Source organism: Mesoplodon bidens (assembly GCF_964165515.1).
Source record: "Mesoplodon bidens genome assembly, chromosome: 19".
Taxonomy (NCBI): Eukaryota; Metazoa; Chordata; class Mammalia; order Artiodactyla; family Ziphiidae; genus Mesoplodon; species Mesoplodon bidens.
The window spans coordinates 22656354-22674136 of NC_138179.1; the positions used below are offsets into that span (position 1 = coordinate 22656354).

At 53.4% G+C, this 17783-nt stretch overlaps 1 protein-coding gene across 1 annotated transcript in view; it reads right to left on the reverse strand.

Annotated features, from left to right (window-relative positions):
- The window catches only part of PIK3R6 (phosphoinositide-3-kinase regulatory subunit 6), a gene marked incomplete at its 5' end in the record, with an annotated part of 48722 nt that overhangs the window by 10703 nt on the left and 20236 nt on the right, over positions 1-17783 (reverse strand). The window contains 11 exons of the mRNA XM_081219266.1: positions 1832-1954; positions 2644-2722; positions 3072-3495; positions 4612-4710; positions 6778-6943; positions 11720-11903; positions 12899-12968; positions 13113-13245; positions 13713-13781; positions 14597-14688; positions 15290-15373. Coding sequence (XP_081075392.1) covers positions 1832-1954; positions 2644-2722; positions 3072-3495; positions 4612-4710; positions 6778-6943; positions 11720-11903; positions 12899-12968; positions 13113-13245; positions 13713-13781; positions 14597-14688; positions 15290-15373 — 1523 coding nt within the window. The remainder of the gene's footprint in view (positions 1-1831; positions 1955-2643; positions 2723-3071; positions 3496-4611; positions 4711-6777; positions 6944-11719; positions 11904-12898; positions 12969-13112; positions 13246-13712; positions 13782-14596; positions 14689-15289; positions 15374-17783) is intronic.

The window sequence follows — 17783 nt, forward strand, 5'->3', positions numbered from 1 at the left end:
TTCTAATAGTGCTGCCGTTGTTCACACTATTTCCATTTTCTTCATGTGGAAACTGCTTTTGGAGTAAGGGTAAGGGCCACATAAATTGTTAATTATAAGGGGAAAGAGAGCAGGGGAAAATAAAAATCCTACAAGTGTCTTGGCAGGGAAAAAAGCTACCAACAAAGGAGTATAAATGAGACCCTGCATCAGATGTTTCTCCTGTTAGTATCCTCCAGGTTTCGAGGAAAAGGTATTTTAATACCCAGCTAAACAGTCTTTCATATATAGGCAAAGACATTTTCAGATAAGTAATAATTCAGAAAAGATGCCTACCTCCAATATCTTTATTAGAATATAAGATATAAGAAGATGCCCTAATCAATCAGGCAATGAAGCAAAATGTGGCCAGTTAGAAAGTAATTATGTAAAAATCAATAACTTCCTTTTATACTAGCGGTTACTACTACCCAAATATAATGGGAGAAAAATCCACAACTATAAGAAAAAACCATCAAACATAAGGAATAAATTTAGCAGGAAATGGGTAAAATCTATATGATGAAAACTGTACAACTCACCTGAGGGAGATACAAGAAGACTTTAATAAGTGAAGAGTTATACCTCACCCCCAGAGAGTGTAACATAATGTGCTAAAGATGTTAATTCTCCAAATTTCAATCGAGATCCCAAGGGAATTAAAAATAAAACTTGACAAAGGGATTCTAAAATTTATCTGGAAAGATAAAGAAAGAAGACTTTCCAAGTCTGGAAAGTTTTGAACGAGTAATGGGGTAGATGTACCGTGCCAAATATTAACATTAAAAAGTGCTAATTTATACAAAAATGAATAGATGAATCAGAAAGAATAGGTATCCAGAAATCAACTCAAGCATGTGTGACAATTTAGTAAATGATAAAAGTGGCGTTTCAAATTGATGGGGCAAGACGGTTTACGCAATAAATAGCTTTAGGACAACTGGCTAAACACTTGGAAAAAATAAAATTACATACTAAAATTAATGGCAGATAGGTTATTTAAATGTAAAAATTGAGACCATAAGATTGTTAGAGAAATTATCAGTAAATATTTACTTAATCTTGGAGTGGAGAATGCCTTTCAAAGCATGGCTCCAAAGGGAAAAACCATAAAGGGTAAAAATATTGAAATTCTGTAAGTCAAATAAAACACTCTGAAAAAATTGATAGGCAAATAAAAAAGTGGGGGAAAATGTCTGCAGCACATATGATAGCAGAAAGGGAAGGCCTTTCAAATCAGTAAAAGATGAGCTCTTCTTGCCCCCCACTGCTGCCTGGGGTGGGGGCTTGGCACTATGGCTTGTGGTTAAGAGAACATGCTCTGGAATCAAGCTGCCTGATTCCAAGTGGGACTCCTTCTGTTACTTTGGGCAAGTGACCTAATCTCTTTGTGTCTCAGCTGCTTGATCTGTAAAATGGGGATGCAGTGGCAACAGCACCTGTAGACAGACAAGAGTACCTGGTTGGTAGGGCTGCTGCGTATAAGTGCTTAGAACAGTGCCTGGCATGTGGCAGTGCTCAGGAAGCATGAACTGTTGCAGTTGGAGAGAAAATAGCACAAGAAACTCACAAAAGAAGGCATATAATTGGCCTACACACTTAAGAATGTTTTACTTTATCTTCTCCATAGCGTTCCCATAGGTGCCTGGTACGCGCTCCAAGTGAATTCCAGCCACTAGCTGGTTAGGGCTCCTCTTCCGTATCCCTTCCTGCCTCAAGCCTCATGAGGCTCCCTGGGTTGACTCTTGAGGTCAAGGGTCAAGAAAACACCCCCTACCACCTCCCTCCCGCCCTCCTACCCTCACTGCCCTACCATCTTTGCCAGCTTGTGGATGGCGGGGCACAGGGTGTTGACGATGCTCTCATACCACGGGTCTGCGCGGCCCAGGAACGCAGCCAACTCTCCGAGCTCCGAATGCCTGGATGCTGTGGGCTTCTGGGGACAAAGGGACAAGGGGACAGGGCAGACCCGTCAGGCCCTCTCTGGCACTCTCTTCCTACTCGGAGGGTCCCCAGGTACCAGTCCCAGGCAAACTAGCTTTGGGAATGTGGCCAAATCACTCAACCTCTTGGGGCGTCGATTTCTGCGCCATGTGAAGACTGGTTTTACACCTGAGATGAAGCTGGAATCCCCTTCCCTGAGGATGCCTGCCAGGGACACTGAAAAATGATCATCAGCCTTAAAAGGCGAGAGACAAGTATTGCCTTGAATTTAATGCTTTCCAATCAGAAGCAGAGTGGGCAACAGAAATGAAAAACTGCCCGTGCGGCTTCATTCCCGGCCCCCCAGGAAGGGTGGTGTGTATGTAGGTGAGGGTGTGTATGTGTGTGTGTGTGTGTGTGTGTGTGTGTGAGAGAGAGAGAGAGAGAGAGAGAGAGAGAGAGAGAGAGGGCCCCGTTTGAGAAGCTTGCCATTAATTTCGTTAGAAAAGCAAAACGATGCTCCCAGTGAGAGAGCATCTCTCTCTGGCCACATGCAGCCCCCAGGGTCCAGGTCTGTGGCTTCTGGGACAAAAAGCCTCCAGGTCTCTCCCAGCTCCACATCCTAAGGAAGAATGATCCCAGTTCCCGCTCCTGACACCTTCCATCTCTTCCCCCACATGCCCCGCCCCCCCATCCAGCCACCTCAGGTGCCAGCACAGGGATGTAGTAGAGCTGCAGGCTGAGTCTGGGGGTGAGGCAGAACTTCTGGGTCTCGCGTTTCCTGGCAGGGGGGAGCAGAGTACAGGCATGAGGGCAGGGGTTTGGGTTTCAGACAGCCTTGGTTCCACGTCCTGGCTCTGCTATTTATTATCTCTTGACTCGGGGCAATTGACCTACTCTCTCTGAACCTCTGTTTTCTCATCTGTAGAATGGGTGCAGTAAAGCAGGAAGCACAGTGCTCCGTGGTGGCCGGGTGCGGGGGCAGGGGGAGCACCGTGCACCATCCTCTGCCGTCCCACCCTGGCCTTGGCCTCCTGAGCACCCCCCAACCCCGACCTTTCCATCCTTCACCAGCACAGGCTGGGCCCACCTGTGCCCCGACCATCCCCAGCCGCCCCTCGGGGCCCTACCTGAGGCTGTGGTAGGCCCGGGCCAGGCGCCCCAGCATCCGGTCGTCCCCCAGCACCAGCACCCGGGCCGTGTGCAGCCGGGAGACCCCAGGCAGCAGCTCCCTATCCCCGCTGGGCCTGCCAGTCCTCTGGTGCAGCCCCGGGGACCCATCCCAGCTGCCGGGTATCAGGATGTCCGGGGGCCACACCCGCTTCTTGATGCCGCCTTTGCGCTGCAGCCTGGCTCTCTCCACCTCGGGGCTGCCGGGTGTGGGCGGCTCGTCGGCCCCCCAAGGAAGGTCCCGCTCGATGCCGCTGTCGGTGGACAGCATGGACGCCCGGGCCAACTCCCGGTCTGGCAGGAGGCCCTGCAGGTCCAAGGCTTCCAAGTCTGCACTGAGGCGCAGCTGGGATCGCGGGCGCAGGAAGAGCACCAGTTCCTCCCCTGGGACGCGGAGACAAAGGGGACCATCAGGGCGGAGAGCGGACACGAGGCTGGCAGGGCCCCACCCTGGCAAGGCGGGTGGTTCCGTGTTTCCCACACACGTTTAGCTGAACAGGAGCCCCATGAGATGCTCCATGAAGGAACAGAGGTTCTGTGGCCAACAGAGACTAAGAACCCCACACACTCCTGTCACAAGTGAACATCTTAAAGGCTCTGAGAAGTCCTGTAGCAAAGAAATCAGCTTAATGAGGTGCGTGCTGACTCTAGAGCCCTCTTTTCCATACTTGCTCATCAGCATCCTCCATTCTCCAGCTCCCCTGTAGTTTCCCCCGGGACACAGATAACAGAGCATCAGCTCCTGGCTTTTCTAATCGACCTTCATTTTATTGCTCATGAGGAAACTGAGGCCCCCAGGGAACTGAGTCCGTCTAGGGTGACCCAGCACGCGAAAGGACACGTGGGCCTTGAACCCGGTTCACCAGTCTGGCACTTCCCACCACAACCTGCCGCTCTATCTTCCCCCTTCCCTTGAGAAGAGCCAGGGGGGCTGGGGGACAGACATCAGCGTGGAGGGGAAGTGTGGGCCCCCTCCTGCTCTGGAAACCATAACTTTTTTGTGCCTGCCTCTTTCTTGGGGACATGTATTGTCTGTTGGCATCATCATGGCATGTGACACTTTCTAGACACTTTCTAGACACATGTGGCCAGTGGCTAATGCACGGAGTGTTCTGACATAGAGAAAATGTATCCCCTTTTCAGATACTGCAAACAACTCAGGGAACAAGGAGCACACACAGACACACACACAGGCAGACACAAAGACACAACACAGACACACAGAAACCCACAAAGATACACACAGGCACACACAGAGGCACAGACGTAGACATACACACAGATACACAATAAATATACATAGAGAGAGAGACACACAGTGCACACACAGATGCAAACATGTAGACACATACACAGACACACGAAGACACCTGCACACACACTGAGAGACATACAAACACACACAGATGCTCAGACACACACACACACACACACGCACAAACACATACACCACTATTTCCAGCCTGCTCCCCCCAGAGGGGTCAAAGGCACTGCACTTACAGAGCTGCTCTTCATCGGTCCATAGGTGGAAGGTGATGTGGGGGCTGGGCAGAGGGATGCTTGGCAGCCGGTCCTGGGGGGGCTCACCTGAAGGACAGGCTGTGGAGACCACGGAGGAGAGGGCTGTGGGATTCTTCTCTGCCCTCTCCCCACCCCCAGCTCCTATGTGGGGCCTATGGGGGTGGGTGGCAGAGACCCTCGCCCACCCGTATCTGGCCCCGTCGAGTTCCTCTGCCTCTCTGCCACCATCAGCTCATCCAGGGCCTAACAGCTGCCCAAGAATGCCTAGCAGCTCCCAGTTTCCTGCAAACTTCCTAGCTGGGCCTTCAGGACCCTTCACAAGCCAGCTCATTGCATCATTCCCAACCTTCTCTCCCTCCCCCCAGCCCCGCTTCAGCCATGCTGCCTTTCCCACTGTTCAGAGACGTCCTGGCCACATGCAGACCAGGGGAAAGGCCTTCGTATGTCTCAGGGCCTCCTCCAGGAGCCTGCACACAGTAGATGCTCAATTAACGTTTGCTCCTGGTTCTGAAAAGAGTAACGGCCAAGTACGAAGAGCAGCAGGAAGCCTGCATCCAGGGGAGAGAGCAGGGCCAGCCAACCCCCTCTCCTCCTTCCAGAAGCCTTCCTGACTCCAGCCCAGGAGTCATCCCCTCCCCAGACCTTACTGGCTGCACACTGGGCCTACCTACCACGTAGCCTTAGGATTTAACTTCCACATAGCACAGCTCCCTCCTGCACAAGGCTGCAGGCTTCCTTAGGGGAGAGCAACCCACGGTCACTGAACACTTACTACTGTTCTCACCATGCCCACAGTGCTATCATCTTAGCGGGGCCCACTGGCGATCCTGGGGCACAGGTAATATCATCTTCACTATAGAGGAGGAGTCGGGGCACAGAGAGGTTGAGTAACTGGTCTGAGGTCACACAGCAAGTGGCAGAGCCGGAAGTTGAGCCCAGGCAGCCTGGCTACAGAGTCCATGCTTTTACCCATGACATGGTGCCCATAACCACTGTCCCATGCTGCCCCCCAGCAGCAGGGGCTCAACGGGGGTGCTGGCTGGCCATTAAGATGCATAGGGCAAGTCTGGGCGGGAGGCAGGTGCCTGGATGTGTCTGGGATGGTGGGGACAGCCCAGACTGGTCTTGTCCTGCCCACGCAGATTTACTGCTGAGTTAGCAAGTGGTACCCAAGGAGAGCAAAGCCAGATTTGCCCCAGGGTTTGGCCCAGCTTTGGGAGGGGAGAGGCTTCATGAACAGACATTTCCATGTGGCAATCAGAGGCAGTATAGAATATTAAAGCAAAACAAGAGGAGGCTGGGAAGAAGGAGGAGGTTTTAAGTAGGTACCCAACCTGCCTGCCTCACCCTGACTTCTGCAGTCTCCACCCTCCCTGGGCTGCCGAGGTCAAGCCCAGGGAGGGCTGGCACATTGGCCTCTGCGCATGGTTTCCAGTCCTCAGGCAAGTGCTGTGCACCGTGTGTTCTGGGCATGCAGGCTGACAAACTCCACGGGTGCTTTGAGCGGCCATGAAACAGGACACAAATCAGAACCGTCCTCCAAAAGCCAGAAAATATATGTTCCAGACATTTCTCTGGGCTCTTTGGAGTTTCTGCAACACACACGGGCTTGCTTCCCATCCGTGTATGGCATTGTTTTATAAATATGCAAGCAGAAAGGAAGAGTTGGAATAAAAATCTGTGAGACCAGATGTAAGTGATGTGGACTCAGATGCTATTTTGGATGCTCTTGGTTACTATAGTATAGCTGTTAGACAGCCTGGGTTTGAATCTCAGGTCTGCTACTTACTAACTGGGTGATCTTGGGTAAGATTTATAGCCTCTTTCTAACTCTGTTTTCTCACCTGCAAAATGGGGTTCATGCTTTCTACCTCATAAGGAGTCAACTGTGAGGATTAATTGATTTAATATATATAAACTGCTGAGAACAGCAACTGGGGTACAGTAGGTGCCCAGTAGGTGTCAGCTGTTATCATGATCCTAATTACCCACCTTCTAATTAGCCCGGGACCTTCAAGCTCTTGGGAGCCGCTGCGTGTCCCACCCCGCTTCAGCCACGCGCGCAGACTCGGAGCAGGTACAGCGCTGGTCTCTGGCGCCCCCTGCAGGGTACCCGGACCGCAGCTCACCGCGCCTGCCGCTTACCGCCGCAGCGCCCCCTGGCGGCCGCCGCCGGCCCCAGCAGCGAGCAGTAAATCTCCTCCAGCCTCTCCAGGTGGCCTTCCCGGCTCGGGCTGGGCTCGCTGGCCATCTGCTCCACGGCTGCCACCACGGCGTGGAAATAGTGCTCCAGGGCGCGGCGGGAGCTGGTCTGCCGGGGAGGAGCATCAGAGCTTGAGTTCCGGCTCTGCACCCACCCACCCCTGCTCCAACGCCAAGCCTGCAGGTGCACGGACAGCTCAGGGGCACCTCCCCTCTGCCCGGGACTCCGGCAGGAGCTTCCCCATGAAGGCCTTCCCACGTCCAGGGCTCCGCTCCTGCCCTGCCATAGCTGTTGCCCGATGCCGCCTGCAGCTAGGGGTCCCCTAGGCCCCTCACACCGTGGTGTGGGGGGACAGCTGGGGGCAGGGATGGCCTCTGGCGCCCACCCTCCTTGGAATGTCACTAAGTATCTGGATCACTGTTCTGCCATCACTCGGATGTAAACTCCAGGATGGCAGCAGTTTCGTCTGTTTCATTTACAGCTGCATCCCCAACACCTAGGACATCTGCTGGCACATAGTAAGTGCTCGATAAATATTTGTTGACTATTTCCTAAACGTCTGTCACTCCTATACTGCCTTGACGTACCACCTATAAATCATTATTTTTCTTTAAATCATTGCACTTTTTTGGTTCAAAATTATTTCAAAAGCAAATTTTATATTGCTGCTCTAAGTAAAACAGCTAGTGTCACTTGTCATAAACAGAAAATAACTAAGATGAATATAATGATCACAAAACTCTGTTATTAAATTGTAGCCAGGTACTATGGCCTGCCGAGGCTTTAGAGCTGGAAGCTTGCTTTTTCTTCTAAAAAAGGCAGATTAGCAAGCGTGCAAGAGGTTAAGGGTAAAGCACCAAGCTGAGCCTTTCTCCTTAACGCAAACAGGTTTTGAAGAGCTTCTCACTCTTTGAGTTTCATCATGCTCTCCAGCACCCAAGGCTCCTGTCTCCATGGGTACCTCTCTGACACCTTGAGAACTCCCCTGGATCACTGTTCTCTGGCTGTGTCCCCTCACCCCCACTCACCACCAGCTAATCCCAGCTCATGACTGAGGATGCGGGGCCCAAACGAGTGACACGGGCAGGCACAGCAGGGCTTGCTCTGATCGCTTTTTTGTGCTAGGGGTCCGCTAAGCAGGGTCTTAACTTCCTGGGCTAAGGGACAGTGGTCATTCTGATTAGCTAGGGCTCCAGTAAATATTTGCTGAATGACCAGCTGAATGAACACGAGCAATTAAGAGGGACAAGGAATCAGAGTTGGAAGGGGCCACAGGGACCATCTCGTCTTGTTGCTTCATTTTATAAATTGATTATAAGTGAATTAATTAAATAGTTATCAAGTACCCACTAGGTGCCAGGCACTGTTCTAAGTGCTGGGGTACAGCAGTAAACAAAACAGACAAAAATTCCTGTCTGCATGCAGCTTATATTATAGGGTATCTGTGTGTGTGTGTGTGTGTGTGTGTGTGAAATAATAAACAAGATAAGTGAAATTTATAGTATGATAAATAACAGTAAAGTGATGACAAGAAAATAAAGCAGGGAAGGAAGATGTGCAATTTGAGGGAGGGGCTGAAGTTTTAGATAGTGTGACCAGAGGAGCCTCACTGAAAGGTGACTTTTGACTAAAAGCCTAAAGGAAGTGAAGGGTCGAGTCATGTGGATACCTGCCATGGGGCAGCCCCACCTGGACACCATCTCTAGCATCCAGAACACAGAGCAGAGTGTCCGAGAGCCGGGTTGTCCCAGGCTGCCCTCCCAGTCTCAAGACCTTGTCAGATCCTGTGGACACGTGGGGAGACCACTCTACGTCCCCCCCCCACCTCCTACCTGGGCCTCGGACCAGGCCCTCAGCAGACAGGATGTGGGCTGGTGGCCAGATAAGGCCTACCCACCAGACCGTGGTTGGCTGGGCCACTTCTCCCAGGCCCCACTGGCCCTCGAGCCAGCAGGTATGACTGGGAACGGCATCCCTCAAGCAGAATTCCAGATAAGGAGGCTAGGGTCTCACGGGGCGGGGAGCCCCAGGCCAGGCTGAGGTCTAGGAGCCCCAGCACCCAAAAGGGGAGGGGGGTGCCGGGGGACCACTGAGGACCCCTTAACTCCAAGCTTCCGAGGGTCTCTAACTTCAGATCAGCGACGCATTCCCTGGGTCTCTCCTGGCGCTTCTTTGGTCCCTCCCCCCACAATTCCCTTTTCACGAACATGGAGACTTAGAGCCGTGAGCTCCGGATAAAGCGAGGTCGCGGAGGGTGCATAAGATTTTGACTATGCTTAAAAAATACAGCTTTCACTTTCAGCATTTCTTTCTTCTATAGCGAAGTAGTGCACGCATCAGACCCATTAATTTCAGCCCTGAACCCCACCCCATTCTTGACCCAGCACCTCCCAATCCTACCCCATTCCTGATGCCCTCAAACCCAGCCCAGCCTCACTTCCAAGCCAACCTCTGAACTCCAGCCACATCCAACTCGGGGATGGAGTGAGGCTGGGGATCCTCTAATGCCTGCATCACTGAGAAACAAAAATCAATGCGCTTAAAACGTTAGGGAACTGTTGACCAAAACCACCCACTTTGGCCAGGCACGATGATCACCACTTGCCTGAGCTGTCTCACAACAGGAGGTCCCGACAATTCAGGAGGGGCCAAAAGAGGGAGGAGACGACCAACCTCCCAGAATCCATCGCACTGGAATCCACCTTGGCTGAGAGATACGCCACCAGGAAGGACCCTGAGTCAGACTATGGACCAAGCAAGATGATTGGCCAGAGACCACCCGGAAACTAACCCCCATCCCCACAAAACCCGAGACTGCGAGCCACATGGCAGAGCAGTTCTCCTGGGGTCCCTGACCCTCTGCTGCTCTCTGCCCGGGCGCCCCTTCGCAATAAGGTCTCTTGCTTTGTCAGCACGTGGGTCTCCTCGGACAATTCATTTCCGAGTGCTAGACAAGAGCCCGCTCTCGGGCCCTGGAAGCGGACCCCCTTTCTGCAACACTTACATGTTTGGCATTGTGTGAAAATGGCGCCTTGACCATGGGCTGTTTGGTGAGCCAGAAACAATCTCCAGAGCCGCAGGTGGCCACACAGGGGCTGCCGGGTCAGCTGACAAACTCTGGTCAGGAGGGCAACTACTCTCCCCCCTTCCCGAGAGCCACGGCCAAATGCAGGGAGAGGGGACAGTAGCCCACGTCAGGACAGGCACATGAGACACATTAGGGGCCATAGGTGCCCGTGCTAAAACCAGCCTGGGGCTTAGGTACGAGTCCGGGGTGGGGGGGCATTCCTCCATCACGCGTCGGTGTGCTGTGAGCCCCCAAAGGGGCTGTTATGGAAGGAGGGGTGTCCCGGATGGCGGCGTGGGGGAAGGGAGTCAAGAACCCTCAGTGGGTCCAAGCAGGTGGGCAACCACAAAGGAATGGTGTGGATGGTCCTTTTAGAGAAACGGAATGACAGAAAACGACCAACATGGTTTAAGGAGGAACCCGGCCGCACATAAAAGACACCCATCAAAGGAAGGATCCAAGACTCAGGGTGTGGAGAATTCCAGATGGAAACAAGAGATGGAAGAGCAACGGCTCCAGTGCATTTTGATGAGCAAAGCAGGGCCTGAGACTTGGGATGGAGAAAGGACAGACACCCACTTCCTGGGGGCAGGACGGGCAGGGGATCGTGGACCCTTCAAGGGCACGCCCCGTTCAGGAGCCGGCCCCTCCTAGGGCACCACAGCCCTGAGCGATCCTCCAACCCCCCTTCCCGCAGGGCAGGCGCCTTTCCGGCTATTGTGCAGACTCCGACTGGCCACACTGGCATCCTCCCCCACCCAAGAAATCCAGCACCTGGGGCCACCATGGCCAGAGAATCTGCAACCTGTTGCAGTCTTGGCTGTGGACAGGGGAGAGGCTGAGTCAGAGAGAAAAGCTAGGAAATAAGCGGGCAAGTGTTGGAAACAAACTAAATGCCCGCAACAGGAGCAGGGGATAGTTAAAGTAATAACAGCACATTCACGAGAGAGAATTCTCTGCACCAGCAGAAGCACATGTTTTCAGAGGAAAATATTTCCATATGGCATATTTCCAGTGGCAAGGAAAAATAGATATTATATATATGCACATAGAGAAGCAGTATATAAACTGTATACAGAGTCTGATAGCTCAATTGTTAAAAAGGAGTGGGGCTGCAGATGGGGCTGGAAGGCGATCGAACATAGGCTTGAAGTCAGATAGACCTGGGTTCAAATCCAGGCACAGCCACTTCCTATCTGTCACCACAGGTAGGTTGTTGGCTTCTCTGTGCCTTTGTTTTGATAAGTATATCCATTTCACAATGTTTTGGTGAGAACTTTTTAAGGTGATAACCTGTAAAGTGTTTAACACGGTGCCTGGAACACAGCAGACGTTCAATAAACAGTGGCTTTTATGATGATCACTGTCGTTATTATTCAGGAAACATACCAAATGTTAATTGCTAATGTGTGTGCGTAGAGGGGTGTGAGTGGTTTTTATTTTCTTTCTTGGCTCTTCTGTATTGTGTTTTTTTTTTTTTTTTTTTGCGGTACGTGGGCCTCTCGCTGCTGTGGCCTCTCCCGTTGCGGAGCACAGGCTCCAAACGTGCAGGCTCAGCGGCCATGGCTCATGGGCCCAGCCGCTCCGCAGCATGTGGGATCTTCCCGGACCGGGGCACAAACCCGCGTCCCCTGCATCGGCAGGTGGAGTCTCAACCACTGCCCACCAGGGAAGCCCTTCTGTACTGTTTTTCAAATTTTCCTTAGTGAATGTGTCTTTATTTTTGGTTTGGGGAAAAAGGTGATATGGAAACAGGAGAAGGGGGAAGCCGAGGAGAGTGAGCACTGGTATGGGGGCGGGCAGGGCAATGACCTTACCTGAAGCTTCCTTTGCAGCACGCCTGCCTCGCAGGCCTCCCCCAGCGCCGCCTGCAGGGCGTGGGAGACCACGTGGCGCATGCAGGCCTCTGGTGTCTGCTGCCCCTGGGCCGCCTCGATCTCCAGCAGCAGGGCACTGCACACGGAGGGAGACACCAGCTCAGGATCCACGAAGAGGAACACTCTGAGGGCAAAGGTGGGGGGACCGGGAGCTGATGAGGAGGACCACAGGGAGAAGGGCCACCCTCAGAGCCTTGCAGCACCCATCACTCCCCCCCAAGTTATTTACTTCCTCCAAAAACAGGAGCCTCAAATTCAAAATTCTACTGAGGGGCAACACTAGGGAGTGGTGGGGATTGCGGCAAAGAAGAGCAGGCACGGCCCTTCCAGCGGGGCAGCTGGTCCCTCTGGGTCCCTCTCATGTCTAGGTAAGTTCCAGCTGAAATGCCGCTCCCTCCCTCAGAGTCGTGGCCCATTGAGTCCATAGCCCTCTAGGAGGGACCCTAAATCCTTCCTGCTGAAACGAGCTCTGAACCCTAAGTGAGCCCCTTCTCCTCTCATCACCCTCATCACACCGGAAAACCAACCTCACCCAACCTCTCTTCCATACTCAACTGTCATTTCAACCTCTCCAATGCCAAGTCCTCTGGATCCCTTCCCCTCCCTGCACCCTCCACGAACACAGAGCCGCAAGCTACCCCTTTCAGTGCCAGGTGAGCAGAGGTACCTGCAGGGCAGGAGGCTACACACCCCCCTGCTTCACCCCCGACTTCATCAGCCTCTCGCCCCAGCACGAGCAGTGGACGTGTCCTCAGTCTTACACACACACAGATGAAAGACCCCAGATCTCACGGTGTGACTGTGGCCTGAATTATCGATATTCTAGAGGTGCCTCTGGCTGCTTGATGCAACACCATGGCCAAGGGCAGAATGGGGGTGGAACCATGGACCTGCAGAATGGTCCAGTGCTCGTGTCCACGTTCTGCATGTGAGCGGGCGAGCTCTGAATCCAGCCCAAGAAGAAAGTCCTAACTGCTTTCAGGGATCTCCAGGGAAGGACACGCCCTATCCACCCGGAGGACGTCCCGCTGCTGGACAAATGCCACGGATGGGAGGGGCTGCTCCCCACCCAGAATCCTCACTTGTCCTGCGGGCAGCACCCTCGCTGGGGCCACTCACCTCTCCCGGTAGGGGTACAGCTCACTCGTCAGGTTCTGCTCGGCAATGACCAGCCTCTGGTACAGCGTCCCTGCAGGGCAGACCACTTCAGCCAACCAGCGTCTGAGTCTCTGACCCCCATTCCCCACTTTCCCAGAAGGTGCTGGGGCTTTTGAGCTCCCTGGAATCCTGGAGGGGAAGGCAAGACCTTGGGCGGAGCTGGAGTGGCTCTTACCTGGGACGGCCGTCTCCGTTTTCAGCCTTATGGCGCAGTCCAGGGCGATGGTGCAGTAGGGGGCGGGCAGGGTCAGCAACCTCGTGCAAAAGGCATAGGTCCTCCGGTGGAGCTCCTCTGTGATGCCCGTGGCCTGGGTGAGAGGGAGGAATCAGGGTGCCCAGAGACCTAGGTCTCGAAGGGTCCTGGGTGGGGCGGGGTGATGGGGGGCGGGCAGAGCAGCCAGACCTGGGCTCACACTTCCCTCCCAAATCTACACCTCAGCCTCTTCTCCCAGCATCTCTAAGACATCTCCCCTCCTACACCACATTCAGGCTCATCAAGATGGAAACTCATCCCCACCCTGTGCTGCCAGCAGGTCAGCTCCCCCCCCAGCCCTTCTGCTCTGTCGTGGTTGCAAATTTACCGCCACTACCTCCCCAGTTTCATCTCTTCGTGTATCAGGGCGAGGGCAGGGCTATGGGGAGAAGCCAGTTAGGGGCAGGCGCTCCTAGAGCTCCTCTAGGCTCGCTCACCAGGCAGAGACCGGTTGTCTCCTGAGTGTCCAGCCCCGTCAGCCGTGGGTCACCCCGGCCCCCTTCACCCTCAGTCCCCGCTCACCTTAGTGAGCACGTACATTAGAGTGTGCAGCAAGGGAATGATGACATGCCGGGCGTCCTCACTTTCTGCCTGGAAAACAGGAGATCGCAGGACATGGATGGGGCTGGGGGTCGCAGGGGTCTCGCCACATCCTAGCGGGAGATGGGGTGGAAGGCAGTGTTCCAGCAGGCCGAGGGGAGTGGAAAAGGGCCATAGTCTGCCCTGGTAGAAGAAGGTGGGGGTGCTCACAGGTGCGGGAGCCCAGGAGCCGGTAGCAAAGCGACAGGTGAGGTGCCAGCTTGGAGGCTCCCCTGAGTGCATCGTTTCCCAAACGTAGAGCACTAGGTGGTGTGGAGGGTAATTATGAGGATAATTTTGAAAATTTTTCGTAGTTAGGCATTTACGTTTACAGGTTCTTTCCATTTCTGTCCAGTGATATGGGTTTTCCATTTACGGTCGTGTTATAGAGATCCTTTTTTTTTTTTTTTTTTTTTTTGCGGTACGCGGGCCTCTCACTGTTGTGGCCTCTCCCGTTGCGGAGCACAGGCTCTGGAGGCGCAGGCTCAGCGGCCAAGGCTCACGGGCCCAGCCGCTCCGCGGCATGTGGGATCTTCCCGGACCGGGGCACGAACCCGTGTCCCCTGCATCGGCAGGCGGACTCTCAACCACTGCGCCACCAGGGAAGCCCCGAGATCATTTTTGAAAGACGTTAACTCAGGTCAAAGAGCGGGAGTCAACGTAAAGATAAAATTGCTTATAGCAAAGTACCGAAGAGGGAGAAATACGGTAGAAATCAAACGACCAAAGTGTGTGAGACACGGGGTGGATGGGCCCGAGTCCCCAGCGGGAATGGCCCTTCTTCCTCTTGTCCCTGCCTGTCCCCCGCCCGAAACCCGAGGACTCACCTTCTCCAGTTCTCTGAGCAGGATGCGGACCAGTGCTGGACTCTTACCAGGATCCCGCTCGACCTTCTTGTGCAGGGACCATCTCCACATGCCTGGGTCAGGAGAAAGGGGTGCCCAGCCCAGCCAGGCAGGGTGGGGGGGGTGGTCTGAGAGGAGACCCCTCTGAGCAGGACCCTGAGCCCTGGAGTCCCAGGTCTGACCCCCGCCCCCACTGCCAGGTGCTGGGCTCCGCGTCCATGGGGGGGTTTCTCTGATCTGCAGCCCCCGTGGGCGGTGAATTCCCAGGGCAGAAAGGAGGGAGGCGGGACGCTAGCGGGGACAGGTGTGTGCACGTGGCTTCTGGAGCAGCGATGTTGACAGCTCAGCACCCCAAGCCACGTTCCTGGGAGTCATGCGGGCCTGGAGTGCCAGGGCACTTTTATTTGCAAGGCAAGTTGGAGAAGGCGGTTAAGAAAGAGGGCGGCAGACCCCCGATGGGCTGTGCCACAGTCCCTGGAGGGTGAGCCAGGGGGCAGAGAAGGCCTTCTGGGTCCTTCAGGCTCCAAGGATTTCCAGGAGGACGGGGCTTGGCTGGAAGCCCCTCATTCTGTGAGCTCCAGGCTGGGGCACTTTCTTCCTGAGAACACGTGGGCAGAGTTGGCTGGGCTGGGGTGGGGGAGGCAGAGAGAGCAGACGATGCCTGCCGGCTCTTACCTTGGTTGCTCGGCAGGGCAGGGGCCTGGGCGCTGAGCTCTCGGAGCACGGCGTGCACGCTCCGCTGGAGGTCCAGATCCACATCTGGGCAGCAGGGTGGGGAAGCTTTGAGGCCAGGAGCCCCTGGCCTTACCCTCGCTCCCACCCCCACTCTCCCTGAGAATGTCTTTAGCCTCTTCTCTGAGCCTCAAGAGGTACCCGGAAGTAATCAACTTAGAGCTGGCAGCCTGCATCCTGGCCAGGACTGCAATACAGCCTTTCAATCAGCATTTCTGTGTTCTTTGAAAAATCCACATTCCCCAGAGTGTGGTACGTATATTGCCAGTGACATGCGAGACAATTTTAGATGGTACACAGATGATTCTAAAATTTGAGTAATTATGCACTTATTTTAATGTATAGAAAAAACATATAACTAGTTCCTCAACTAGTATGGAGCTAAAATTTAAAGTCAATTTAAAGACACATAACAGATAAATACCAGGAGGTGACAAGAACTCTCTCCCTGACCAAACTTCACTCGGGATCCTCGGAGCCCTGTTCTCCACTAGGCCCTCAGCGTAGCCCCTGTCCTGTCTTTGGTCTCCAAGCCCAGTTTTAGCAAGAATCCTGCTGTCAGTCGAGAGAAGTCCCTCTCCCTGATATCTGATCAAGTTCTCTATTCCCCACCTTTGACGTGTAAGTTCTTGACCCGTGTCCAGCAAGAATCCTGTTAGGTCACTTTAGTAAGAATCTCCCACCCCTGAGGTCCCCTCTTAGGAATTTTCCATCCACTGACCCCTCCCTCTGTTTGTCGGCTGTAAATCCCCAGCTGTCTTTGCCTTATTCAGAGCAGAGGCCCATCTCTCTCCTCTATTGCAATAATCTTGAATAAAGTCTTCTTTAGGGTTTAACAAGTGTCAAAATCATTTTTTTTCTTTAACGGCAGAGCACTGACACTGCAGAGCTGTGGAGGTGGGTACACGAATCAGTAACTGACATTTGGAAAGCACGGAGCCATGAGAATGCACCTCACTGACCTCCCCCTACAACGAGTTTAAGGAACCAAGGAGCTTTGTGCTGTTGGGCTGTGAAAGCCATCACCTCCTGCTGAGGCCACACTTCCCAGCCAATAGGGACAGCAGCAGGAATTCTAAAGCCAGCTCGGGAAGCTTTGTAGGCGGCTGACTCTGTGGCTCAGGGATTCCCCAACCCAAGATCCATCAGTCCAGCACATTTCCACCCAATCCTGCATCCCTTCCTCCTTCTTTCAGAGTTGGATTTTCATCACAGTCTGGGCGCTCGCTCTCCCAGCCCTCACCAGCTCCGTCTCCATTTTCTCCACGGTGTTTCCCCACATGAAGCCTTGCATGTCTAATCTTGTCTTGCTGTCTGCTTCTTAGAGGATCTGGACCAACACAGGAAGTACGGGAGACACTCCCTGTACCATCAATTCCCCTTTATGATCAGCTCCAACCAAGAGGCTGTTTTTACAGGCGAGGGTGCAGTCTCTTGTTGTCAGACAGTACAAACCACATGCCTCAGAGGTTCCCTTTTTGCCTTGGTGGTCAGGAAACTTACAGCCAAACTGGGGCCCCGTCTCAAACATCAGCTCATCTCAAGGGACAAAGACCTCTCTCCTTTGCTCCTTTTCGGGTGCGCTTGCTTCATGTTCTACTAAGCATATATCTGAATTGCCTCAGATTCCTTTGGAAATAGGTAGGGTAGAGAGGACCAATCTAAAAAACCAGCAGGTTGCAGTCCAGGAGTTAGAATTTGTTTAGGTCAAGGCACCCCATTCCCTGGTGCTCATGGACTGGCCCTTCCATGGCTCTGGCGTGGGCCCTTGTACGTCTGCTGGGGCCACCCAGCATCTCTGAAACCCTCACTTTCCTCCTGCCTCTCACTTGTTCCCCTGCCCAGACCAGGTCCAGGTCTGAATCTGAGTCTCCTTCAGGTTCAGAGCGGGCAGGAAGTGGGCAGGTGTTACAGTGCACGTTTGCCCACCCGGCCACTCTGTTGGGCAGTGCAGCATCTCCCAAAACTGGCAAGGAAGTTATTTAGCCTGGCAAGAAGTCTTGTCACAAGCCATCCTTCCATCTACCGAGCTCCACCTGGCATGAAAATAAATGAGTTAACGCAGGGTGAGTTATGAAAAAATAATGCTATGTCCGATTTCTTCTTTCCTTCTTTCTTCCTTCTCCCCTCCCTTCTTCTGCCCACCTCCCCGCCATGGACTACACAAAAGACTTAAAACTGTGATAACTGTGATTTCCTCCCTGCCCCCTCATTAGAAGCACAGCCAAACCTTTGTCTTCTGAGCCCTAGGTTCTCCTGCTTTGCAGAGGGAGTTAAGTTTTTATGTTTCAGAGAAAAATGGAGAAGTTAGACTCTGCCAGTAGCCCCGGGAGACAACCCCAAATAAACTTTGTTTTCAAAAGTCTGGGCAGCTGGAACAAACTCTCAGGCTTTGGTCCACATCTGGCTTGCAGACGTGTCTTGTTTGGGCTTGTAG